This window comes from Squalius cephalus, assembly GCF_949319135.1.
Source record: "Squalius cephalus genome assembly, chromosome: 2".
NCBI lineage: Eukaryota > Metazoa > Chordata > Actinopteri > Cypriniformes > Leuciscidae > Squalius > Squalius cephalus.
This window is the reverse complement of record NC_137123.1, coordinates 59383537-59396241: the sequence shown is the minus strand read 5'-3', so window position 1 is coordinate 59396241 and position 12705 is coordinate 59383537. Positions and strand designations below refer to the sequence as shown.

Below are 12705 nucleotides of genomic sequence, written 5' to 3'. Positions count from 1 at the left end.
CTAAACTGTCTTTGGAATGTTCCAGCATTGTATAATAACAACATACACTTAAAGAGGATCATGGTGTATTCAACTATTATCTATTACATTCATAATATCATCAAAGGAATCAACAGGAAAAAAAAAAAATATATATATACATCTATATATACACGTATACATATATATATATATATATATACATATATATATACACATATACATATATATATACACATATATATATATATATACACACATATATATATATATACACACACATATATATATATATACACACACATATATATATATATATACACATATATATATATATACATATACATATATATAGTATACAGGGGATAATAGGGGATAAAAAAGATACAACAATTCTATTCATCCGTTTTGTTAAATAATATAATGTTAGGTTTATTATTAGCCCATTTCTGTTTGTGTATACATAATTAAGTCAATCACCAAATTTTGTTCCAAACTATTATTTTTATACAACAGAAATATATCTTTATCAGATAGCCGAATCTTTAATTTTGTGAGTTTAAATATTACATATTCAATATCAATCCAAAACAATTGTGTAAATACACATTCAAAGAATAAATGTTTTATGGATTCTAGTTTGTGCCAGCATTGTATGGGTTAACCCGGCAGCCGTAATTTACGTCACGGTTACGTTTTCTTTGTACACGGAAGAAAAGAAACCGGAGAAATCAGCGGAGGAGGAGGACAAGGAGAGCGTCTCTGTAAGGTAAACAGAGTCTCACTTTAATCCTTCGATTAGATCTAGATACTGGATGACTCTAATATAGCTATGATAGCTAATAACCTAATCTAAATCTGAATATTATGGGTCTCGCTCGCTCAATTCACCGCCTGTGAAACACTAACCAGATATTCTTGAAGAGTCATGCCACGTTTACTGCGGGTCTCGATCGATAACGAATTCACTGTAAGTTAAATGCAACGTGTATTTTCCCAGCAACTCTATCAGGTGTCTATCAAGTCGCATGTGTCAACAGCGCACTTCATAAAGAAAAGATATGAGCCAATCAGAAAGCTCTATTCTAGCCGTGAATAATTTATTTTAGTGGAAAATTGGACACTGGCAGTGGCTTATGTGAACAGGCAATATTCAATTGACTTTTGATCAGTTGGGCTAAATTGTCTTGCTTTTAAAATAAATAATATTTTTATTTATAGGATTTAGTGTATTTTCTTATGTCGCTTTACAGAAATCAAGGAAAGAGGATATTCTTAAAGGCCTAGTTCACCTAAAATGCTATAATAACACTCCTATAATTTACTGACCATTTTCATTTTTGGGTGAACTAACCCTTTAAATAACCCCAGTTACAGATGTGTGGATATTGAAAATTGTCATAGGGTCATACAGCTGTTGAATATAAATATAAATAATGCAGTATTTATTGTAAAATATGCTGTAATTACAACAGATTTTGTTATCAACACATATTTCATGTATTTGCAGTAGACCAAAACAACAATGCTGCAAAACATACTGAATCCTACTGTGAATAAATGCACTCTAGATGAACTTTATATAACCTTCAGTGTCAGTCCTACACATTGCTCCATTCTGAATATTGAATATAATATGAATATGGAATAAAGTAAACTCTGAAAAGAATATGAATGTAAGAAGTAATCAGGTCATGATCTCTTTCAGTGCCTCTCCTCCATCTATGGTTGGTCTTAAGCAATGCTCCAAAGAACATGGGACAAGCTTTGTGTATCTGCTCACGCAGTGTCATCACAATTGACAACAAGAGATACTTCTTCATCCAGAAGCTAGAAGAAGGGTAAGGCTAAAATGCTCGAAAACGTATTTGAATTGTGTGAGTCCAACAATGTCTCCAATTATCTTTCATAATTATGCATGATCATTTTCATCTGCAAGTGAAATTCTCCGCTCCTTCTAGAGGTTTCAGCTATGTTGACCTGGTAGAGGGTGCACAAGATGGACGCTTCTATGCTCTGAAGCGAATCCTTTGCCATGACCGCGAGGCCCGTAAGGAGGCTCAGACCGAGGTGGAGATGCACCGGCTCTTCAACCACCCCAACATCCTCAGCCTGACCTCACACACCTTCATGGATCGCGGCGGGAAGTGTGAGGCCTGGCTGTTGCTCCCGTACATCAGTGTAAGTGGCCAGTCTGTGTTCTGCTTTCCGTTCCAGTGAGTTCTGAGGTGTGCAGCGTTTCACTTCCTGAATTGTTCCTGTGCAGAAGGGAAGTCTGTGGTCCGTTCTTGAGAAGCTGCGGGATAAGGGGAGCTCTATGACCGAGAGTCGCATCTTGCACATCCTGCATGGCATCTGTGAAGGCCTCAAAGCAATTCATGACAAAGGATATGCACACAGGTACTGACAATTCATTCATCCTGAACCCCTGGTTTCATAGACAAGGCTTAAAGCTACAATATGTAATTTTTTTTTCGCCACTAGGGGTCGCTAACCTCTTACAATAACAAAGGCGTATGTTGATGACGCATAAATGGAATTATGGAACTTGCCGTCATGCCGATGGATCTAATAATGTTTATGGATGAGTGAATACATTGATGTTTTTAACATGCAGGCATGAAAACTCCTCACCTTTCGGCGAAATTCGCCGTTTTAAAACCAAAATGGGTCACCTACGCGATTTGTGCAGATCCGATGAAAAAATATTTATTGGGGGGGGGGGGTCGAGGTCGAGGCCAGCATTTACCCGCTATAAAGTTACCATAAACTTCGCAGCTTTAAAAAACAATCAGCATTCCTAATGCCGAAACCTGACAGCCAATACGAGTCAGAGTAACGTTAGGGCAGAAATGTTTTCAAAGTCTTTTACACCGCGAGTCTGACAACTGGACACACTGCCGAACAAAGAATCGCACGTCGGAAAGCAAGCCTGAGGTAAGTTAGCTTACAATGTTAACTGTCCTGTCAGATACAGACAGCGATGTTGCCAATGTCATTATTTTTAATTTTGACATAGTAGTGGGCGGGATAATAGCGGGCGCGGGCGCCGTGAGGGGGGGGGGGGGGGGGGTATATGTGCCGCATCCTTCTCACCTTTTTTACCCTTGACCTGTTTTCATGCCTGAACATGACTGTGGTATGAAGCAGGGCGCGAGTGCTAATGAGAGACAGATATTAGCGCCACACGCGAGTCTCTCGGATATAAAGGAATAAGGACATTTTATTCTACCGAACTAACTTACCCGCAAGTGCTGACTAATACTCACACAGGTCAGTTTATTAGACGAATGAAACTTGTGAGGTAACGCAGCGCTGTTTCACTTAGTCTACACTATCACACTAAACAGCATTTGAGTGTGTTGAAAGTTATAATGTTATCATGTGTTAGTTTGTCTGTATGAGACTAGCAGTAAGCTAGATCGACATTAGAATAACATACTGATCATATTCTAACATTTCATCATGTTGAGCTATATAACATTGATTAGTTTGCTCACCTCTACATTTGCGCGTCTCTGTCAAGTCCAGGTTAGTCGCGGACGCTAGTTCTCGGCATCTCGAAAATGCCACGCTGATATTGATCCTCGTTTTAGTTCTCCTTTTGTCCCAAAGTCTGCTTGCCATGGTCCATAATGTTTGAATGAAACAACAACAGCGTGTGTGTGCCGCTAGACGTAACGCAGTTGTCCACGTCTATCGCCATGTATCGCCATAACGTGGATATTACGTCATTGACAGGCGACAAGTTAGCCTGGGAAAACCCAGACAACTTCTGGCAAATTTAGATTTGCTCTGCAAGTAGTCTGGCAAAGAGCTCATTCAAGCCCATTTCTAATCCGTCGAAATCGCGGCACCAATCAGAAACGTTGAGGCGGGCTTTACACGATGACGATCGTTCTGATTGGTTTTAGGTCTAGCCTATCCAATTGCGCCCAGAGGCATTTGAGCGACGTCCACTCAGTTGGTGAAGCCACCAACTTTTAAATGCATTATTATATTCAAATTGCAAACACATCAGGACAGTCTCCATGAAAGACCCACTGGCAGATGAACGTGCTACTACATTTCTCTCCGAAACGGTAGGAAATTAAATTAGCTTTAATAGAGGATTTTAACTGTGACAAGATGATTGACAGGGCAGTTTACGTGACAGGATGCACGCGACAGATCCGTCCGATAAAGATGACGAAGTAGTATGTCCCAAAGCTTGCCTACTTTTTTGCTACACATTCAAAAGTAAATACATTTTCTTCACAAAAAGAGTACATACTTTTATGGGGTAGTGTAACTTAGGCGAATTGGGACGCAGCATATGGCTTTACACGATGCCGATCGCTCTGATTGGTTTTAGGTCTATCCAATTGCGCCCAGAGACATTTGAGCGACGTCCGTTGGTGACGCCCCTTTGGAAATGAGTTATTAAAGAAGCTTTGCCAGACCATAACTCAGTTACTACTGAGAATGGTCTGGTTTTAACCAGGCTAGCGAGAAGTGGGACAGGGCGACAGGGACGAGCCATTATTTAAAATTGGAATTTCTCTGAAATTAAAAATCTTTGGAAACTTTTGGGATATTGTAAGTACACAACTGCAGGAAATATATCAGACTGTGCATGTGATTTTTGGATATTTTATTACAAAAATCTTACATATTGTAGCTTTAAGCCTAGTTCCAGACTAAATTGCATGTTTGAGCTGGTTTAACTGAAAGAAACTTGCACTGATATATCTTAAAATGTCACTGCAATTGTTTTGTCGCAAGATTCACACCAATAATGATTTTTTTTCTAAGGCACGTTAATAAAAGCTACTTAAATGTCCTAGTTGAACTAAGGTCTAATCCTGGTTTAATCTAAGCCTTGTCTGTGAAACCGGGCCTATATGTTTAGTTTTGCCTTGGTTCTGCATTGAAGATGGAACATGTAAAGGGATAGTTCACCCAAAAATGAAAATTCTGTCATCATTTATTCACCCTCAAGTGGTTCCAAACCTGTATGAATTTCTTTATTCTGCTGAACACAAAAGAGGATATTTTGAAGAATGTCGGTAACCAAACAGTTGATGGGCCCCATTGACTTCCATAGTATTTTCTTTTTTGTGTGTGTGCCATACTATGAAAGTCAATGGGGCTTATCAATTGTTCAACTGTTACCCATATTCTTCAAGATATCTTCTTTTCATTTTGGGGTGAACTATCCCTTTAACTACATTAATGAACATGGACTAACAATGAGCAATTCTTCTACAGCATTTAATAATGTTTTGTAATATTATTTCAACATTTACTAATATATAATTCACCATGAACAGCATTCATGATAAAAGATGGCCATGTTTAATAAATAAAGAAATGTAGAAGTGTCAAATTTCCCACTAAAACAAATTATTAGAGTTTTCTCTTTAAATGCTGCTTATATTTTTTCTACATTTCTATACTATTATAGTATTTACTAATATTTTGAATTAGCTTGAGTTTTCACTTTAATTTTTGTTTAAATTTGGGTGGTTTTGTTATGTGCTTTTGTCATTTTTATTCTTTTTTTAATATTTCTATTTAGCTTTATTTGTATTATAGGCTATTTTTAGCTTCAGTCATCTTAGTACTTCAAATTTTTATTTCAGTTAGTTACCAAGGCAACACATTTTTGATCTAATTATTATATCTAATATTTAGATTTTTTGAATATTTTGAACTTAATATTTGATCTAATATAATTTTTTTTATTTCAGCTGTATTTAAAAAAAGAAAATGATTTTTTGTATTTTTAGTTAACGAGAACACTGCTGATTCAGTCTGATTTTATTGCTGAAATGAGACATTTGGCATACTATTAATATTTTATGTAGTATTACTGATGAATCAGTTTTAGACTTAATAACCACACTGTAAAATCAGCTTGAAACACAATATCCTGCCTGAGTAAATCCCTGAAGAAAAGATGGAGTATCCATCATCCAACATAGACTGAAGACCTGAAGTCAAATAAAAATAGATGAAGATAAATGAAAGTCCCACTTATATGAATCCTAGGCAGACTTTCAATAATAGTTACACCAAAACAGATATTATATATAGATATTATATATATTAGTAGACAACAAAAGCTGACCTGATGCTTAACTGCTGACAAACATCCTCTTGAGGAATATACTGAAATATGTGGCTGTTTTTTCCTGTTCTTATTACATCTCTAACATGAGTTTTATTTCTGAAAACAGAGATTTGAAACCCACCAACGTTTTACTGGATGAGAACGATCAGCCTTTTTTAATGGACTTGGGCTCCATGAACAAGGCCAGGATTGAAGTTCGAGGGTCACGTGAAGCCATGACCATCCAGGTTAGAGCTGAAATATCAAGCAGCACTTAATCGAGAGTTACCAGTGTAAGGGTGGATTTCCTGCAGAGGTTCAGGCTGCAAGACTGCCAAATGACTAAAGAAATGTTATTAGCAAGATGGTAGAAAACTGTACATTTCTTGTCTATTCCACCCACTGCCACTTATACCAAAGACGGAAATAAGCACAGTTACAATAGCTTCATATGTGGGAGAGCGTTGCTATAGAGAGTGACAATATTGTATTGCAATATGTAGCACTTCAAGGTCAATACCAAATCAAAACTATTTAACACATTAGTTGTAATTGAAAAGGTTTAATGACAAAATATGGTTATGGTTACACTTAAAATAGTTACAAAATAGATGTATGAGATGATGATGACTTATGCCATTAATCTTACCCAGCATGTAAAATGTTACGAGAGAGAGAGAGAGAGAGAGAGAGAGAGAGAGAGAGAGAGAGAGAGAGAGAGAGAGAGAGAGAGAGAGAGAGGGCCCCAAGAAAGGGATCCAGAGAATCAGAGAGCCAGAGCACCAAAAGGGACAGAGCAAGAGTTACAATCTTCTTTTATCCTTTCCCTGACCATGTGACTTTAACCCAAACGTGACACGTTCAAACTGAACAATCAGATAATTCCAACTTCCCCCATTGCACTAAAGTTGTGACAATTCATAGACTCCCAAAGTACAAACATCTTGGCCAACAGGCCTTGATCACTATCAGACCCAGCATGTAACCCATCTGTGCCTTTGGGAACTCCAAATGGTCCTTGTGGTAGAAAAAGGGGGTGGCAAACAGTAAAGCAAATGTCTTGGTTCATTTAAAATATCTTGGATTATTTACACCAGTAGCTATGTTTCCATCCAAACTTGTGCGCAAAATTGATATATCGCATAAAATATTTGCGAATAAATCGACGTTTCCATCCCCATGTGTTCAAGAGATCAAAATTGTCACTTCCTGGGAAATTGGCGCAAAATATCTGTTATAAAAATGGAAGTTTCTGCAAACGCGCTGACGAAACGCAATAAACGCCATCATGTTCTCTTGCGTTCGGATTCCTGGTGTTTGATAACGCAATCATGTGAAACACTTCTGGGAGGAAATTAAACCAAATCATTCTGATGACAGACCTTCCCTGCTCCCCAGTGTGCATACTAACCATCCTAAATAGTATGTGAGATTAATAAGTGTGTCCCAAAGCATACTATGTTGAAAAGAGGATGCCAAAAGGGTGGATCCGTGCCAGTGTTTCCAACTATTATCAAAGGAAAGTAGCTAACGCCTTCCCTAAAAGTCGCTAAATGTCGCTAGATGACGTCATACGTCAATTAGCATATTCATGACGTCATCGCTCCGTACTTGCGTTCTGCCTGCCTAATGTGTTTTCTCTCTAAATTAATGCTCACATACTGTATGTAATATAATATAATATAGCCGAATGTCAAATAAAGCTTTTCTCATTAACTATATTTTTGTTTGTCAGACAAAAGAACTACATCTACAGACTACATTTTTTATAGGCCTATGTGGAAAATTATCTGAACTGAGAGAGTTCGGGAACCGGATGAACTAAAGCTCTGTGATAGTGAGTAGCACAAGTATTAAGCACAAGAAAAGAAAGGAAATTAAAATGGTCAAACTAAATTCTTTAAATATAAAACGAAAGAAAAGCAGATAAGTGATAAGTCCGTGGAAAAACACTACTCATTCACGTCTGTCAGCTGCCGTGCTGCTGCTCCTCTCAGCCATTCACTAAACAGGGAACACTGATCCGTGCTCCCTCTTAACGGCTAATATTACCCACAACCCATTGGGCGTTGGAGGAGGATTCGGTTCGGTTTAAAAAACAATTACAAACATGGTTGATGTGTGCGACCGACAGTTAAGTAGAGAGGTTTAGATAAAGGGGTTTGAGTGAATAATAACCAACATTTAACCTGATAGATAACATTAAATAATTTGTTTTATGTTATATTTCAGTTGCAATAACAATGTGAACTTGTCTAAACATCCATTTGGCCATTAACGTTTAAATGCATCTTTATACAAAAATATGAGGTGAGTTCTCCGCATGAAAGACCCACAATTCTTTTCTCTTTAATTTGGTAGGAAATTAAATGATTTTGCAAGAAATGAAATTGCAAGATGATTGACAGGCCAGTTTACAGCGACAGGATGCACGTAACTATACGACAGCGCGTCCATTAAAAACTCAAATTTATCACGTGATAGTATGTCCAAAGCTCGTCTACTCTTCTGCTACACGCTCACAAAAAAAAGTACATACTTTTGCGTTTTTATATTTATATTACATACTTTTTATATTTATATAGTATAAGTAGGCTCAGGCATTTTACAATGATCACACATTTGAGATGCTGCGAAATTAACTTTTTTTTGTTGCACATCAAGAGATTTATTTGTAAATGTGTTTCCGTTGTAGTTTATGCGCATGTCTTCTTATCGGGTAAAAAATTGTATCCTCAATTGAGTGCATACGGGTTTTTTTTATGTGCATCTTTGCATTTCCATCCAGTATTTTTCTTTTTTTTGCGATATTACAAAATGCGCATAAAAATAGGTGGATTGAAACATAGCTAGAAAAACAAAACATTAAATCAATCCCCTTGTGTTTATGCGTTCCCTTTCAGGATTGGGCTGCTCAGAGGTGCACCATCTCATACAGAGCACCAGAGCTCTTTAATGTGGAGAGTCACTGTATCATTGATGAGAGAACAGATATTTGGGTAATTCTCTTTTTTTTTATGTGTTTTGTGTATGGGTGTAATAGTTACTTTTCACCTGTTCTTTCACAAAACAACATGACTGTGTCTGCACAGGTCTTATGTTTGTAAACTTCATCCTTCATCTTTTCATCTCTGCTCTTTCTGATCAGCATGATGTTATGTCTATGTCAGTCTGTTATGTCTGCTGTCATGAGGTTATGTCAATGTCAGTCTGTTATGTCTGTCAGTCTGTTATGTCTGCTGTCATGATGTTATGTCTGCTGCAGGTATCATTTGTTTTTCTCTGCCTGTAGTCTCTAGGTTGTGTGCTGTACTGTATGATGATGCTGGAGGGACCGTATGACTTGATATTTCAGAAGGGTGACAGCGTGGCTCTCGCCGTCCAGAATCCAGTCTCCATTCCACAGCCTTGCAGGTGAGCTTGAGCTTATTCAGTGCTATTATTCTGTAAAATTCAGCTCGTTGCAATGCCAGATCAAATATTTTGTAGATGTTCGTCAATCAAATGTAATATATATATTGTAATATTGCATATTGTAATATTATGTTTTAATTAATATTACACAATTATATTTTAAACTAATTTTCCCACATTGTGTAACTTATGTGGAATATTATTTTTTTCAATAATATTTTGGTATTACATTTTCAGCTAATTTTCAAAAATATTTTATATTTTAAATATTATTGTTATATTACATTTTAAACTAATTTTGCCTCATTAACAAAATTATACATAAGAAATTGTGTAACTTACTTAATTTCTGCATTATCTTAATTTTAATTTTAAAATTTGTTTTATTTCAAATATAAATAAAAAAAAAAAAAAAAAAAAAAAAAAAAAAAAAATATATATATATATATATATATATATATATATATATATAAAATAATCTGTATTTCAGTTACATAATTTGTGTGTAAAATGTGTTAAGGGAAAATGTAATATTATAATATGTTTTAAACAAATTTTCCCTCATTAAAAAATTTACACAAACTTAAATGCAGAAAATTATATTTAAACAATATTATATTTAAAAAAAAAATAGACTCTAATATTATATTTTAAACGAATACTCCCACATTTAAATATTTTAAACTTACTTAAATGTGGAATATTATATTTAAAATAATTAATTTAAAATAATATTACATTATTTTTTAAATATAATAAAATACATTATAATATTAATATTAATTTATATTAATTTATATTTTAAACAAAGTTTCCCTATGTAGAATGTTATATTTTAAGTACAATTATAAATATGTCTTTTAAACTAATTTTCCCACTTTTTTTTACATAAGTTTACAACGTTTTGGAAAATATGTTTAAAATGATGTACACTCACAAGAGATAATGAAGACGAAGCTGTTTCAGATCATATCACCAGTCGAATTCATTTCAGAAAACCGCTTGTTAAAGTTTTCTAATGGTAACATATTTTAGCATGTAACCAGAGAAAAGCAACCTGTAACCGGTTACCATGTCTCTATCTTTGACTCAGTTATTCCCAAGGTCTTCAAACCCTTCTCAGCTCCACTATGGTGACCAATCCTCAGGAAAGGCCCATAATCAGCTGGGTGCTTGACCAGGTCCAGAACCTTCGGGACTCAGACGGTACAGATATAGAGACCAACAGAGTATGATGCTTCCACTGAGATTTCATGCCTGTTTTCTAGTGGACTCTGGACTTTTTGGACTATGCACTCTCTCTTCCGGACAAAAATCACAAGCCTTGCAAACATTTACTCTCTCTTACCTCAGTGAGCTCAGCATGCCATGGATACACACGCATCTTTGTTGGTGAATCTCATATTTCACCTGAAAATCTATATTGAGCAATGAAATAATCTGATGATATTGGAGTGAAATATGAGCTGGGCATGTTCCTGATTAAGCCACACAAACCACACAGGAGAGGGCAAAAACTCTGTTCACTATGATGGCAGCGATATCACAGGCACCTGTTACATAGCATCAAACTGGTTGCTTTCAGATTGTAATTTGGCTTCTGTGTCTTTTCTAAGCTTGGAACCAAAAATTATTTATGAGGGTTTTATAGAGTGCTGCGGGGATGGCATCAAAACCCGGAAGAATTTGGCCAGTGGTTCCCTCAGGATTTTCCTATGGGGTTTTCAACTTATGAGTAAAATAAGGACTGTGGTAAACATAACTTGATGATACTTGGACATTTCGTTCTACATCGTAAATTACACACACCCATATCGAAAACGTGAATTTTGAAGCTATGTTTATTAAAAAAATTATTAACAAAAAGTAACTGGATAAGAACATTTGGGGTGTGAGTGTATGCGGTTTACTTTGTAGAACAAAATGTCCAAGTATATATTATAAATTGAAAACCCCATTATAAAAACCCTTTTAATTAATCTTCCGGGTTTTGATGTCATCCTTGGCACCACTCAATTGATATTTTAGCTGTTCAAAATGTAATTGACATTAGTTATTTAAACAACAGTTCTCCTTGGAAAGCAAGACATGCCAGGTTTTTAAGAGCAGAGATGTAGGTACTTTGTGTTGTGAAGGTTCAAAGATAAAACTGACATTGGTCTTTATTTGTGAGAACGGATTTCTGTCTAATTCATGTGTAAAAGCATTCTTATGTATGTTGTAGCATTTAAAAAAAAACTGTTCTGCTCATGTTTAATGAATGAGTCTGAAAGAGTAAGTTATTAAGTTTAACTCAGTCGGTTATAGCGCTCGGCTTTTATTCTGTATAAGACTCTGAGAGGATGCATAACAAACGGTCATGCCTGTGAATATTTAACACTAGTTCACATTACATTGCAAGAATGATGTGTTCACTTTTCTCTCTTTAAGTGGTATAAATTACTGCATAAATACGAGTTTGTTTTGATTTAGCAAGAAGTTCCTTTCATTGCTTACAGTATTAGGGTGTTCTTTAAAGGAACCGTGTAATAAACCGGTTTTAATGCATTTTAATTCAGCAAGAAATCCACATGGCTATAGATCATTTGTTCATGTCTGATGAGGCTTGTGGCTAGTGTGGATGAATCTCGCGGAATAATTTCCAGGTCATATTTTATGCAATATCAACAGAAAGAAATCGGTTAATATTCTGCATTAGAAGGATTAAAATGAAGCCTGTCTTTAGGACCTTTTTTTTGGGGGGTGGGCATTATGTTCAAATGACCCGGACATGTTCACATGATGTCACGAATCACATGCTGTTTCATAATTCAGGACTAAATGTATTGAAGCATTCCTTTTACTATATATTGTAGTTGAAATTTTATCTGTGAACAAGGACCTAAATATGTTTTTATTTTTATTTTATTATTATTTCCTTGATATTCAGATTCACTGCAGACTGCTTTGCGGTGGCTCTCATCATTTTGACTAGAAAGTTGTGTTTTAAAGGAACATTTTTAACTTGCACTTGCAATTCTGTCCAGGTTTGTTTCTGTTGAGGAATACTTAATTATGCAAGCTTCTTAATTTATAGGATATAAGACTGGAAACATGTCTCTTGGCATTCATTTACGTCATTTGTTCCCTTTGTTTTTTTTATAAATGGTGAATAAAGTGTGATTTAAACAGCGACCGATGGCGTTGATTTGGTTTTCCTGAAAGTTTCAGTGTCACCA

The 12705-nt window shown here is 35.7% G+C and overlaps 1 protein-coding gene across 2 annotated transcripts; it reads left to right on the top strand.

The window, feature by feature from the left end:
- Positions 1-667: 667 nt before the first annotated feature.
- Positions 668-12660, top strand: stk16 (serine/threonine kinase 16). 2 transcript variants are annotated; one of them, XM_079846709.1, is made up of 8 exons: positions 668-748; positions 1688-1820; positions 1941-2160; positions 2246-2379; positions 6201-6321; positions 8977-9072; positions 9366-9487; positions 10581-12660. In XM_079846709.1, exons 2-8 carry the CDS (start codon positions 1735-1737, stop codon positions 10720-10722), a joined length of 921 nt encoding a protein of 306 aa, XP_079702835.1. In that variant the 5' UTR covers positions 668-748; positions 1688-1734; the 3' UTR covers positions 10723-12660. The 2 variants fall into 2 exon arrangements, with proteins under 2 accessions (XP_079702835.1, XP_079702836.1); XM_079846710.1 differs by lacking the exon at positions 668-748 and adding an exon at positions 869-949.
- The last annotated feature ends 45 nt before the right edge of the window (positions 12661-12705 follow it).

Bases quoted from the DNA above. Each gene is read 5' to 3' on its own strand.
- stk16 (XM_079846709.1), top strand. From the start codon at position 1,735: ATGGGACAAGCTTTGTGTATCTGCTCACGCAGTGTCATCACAATTGAC. The intron at 1,821-1,940 runs GTAAGGCTAAAA...CGCTCCTTCTAG, and splicing joins ATCCAGAAGCTAGAAGAAGG to AGGTTTCAGCTATGTTGACC. The intron at 9,073-9,365 runs GTAATTCTCTTT...CTCTGCCTGTAG, and splicing joins ATGAGAGAACAGATATTTGG to TCTCTAGGTTGTGTGCTGTA.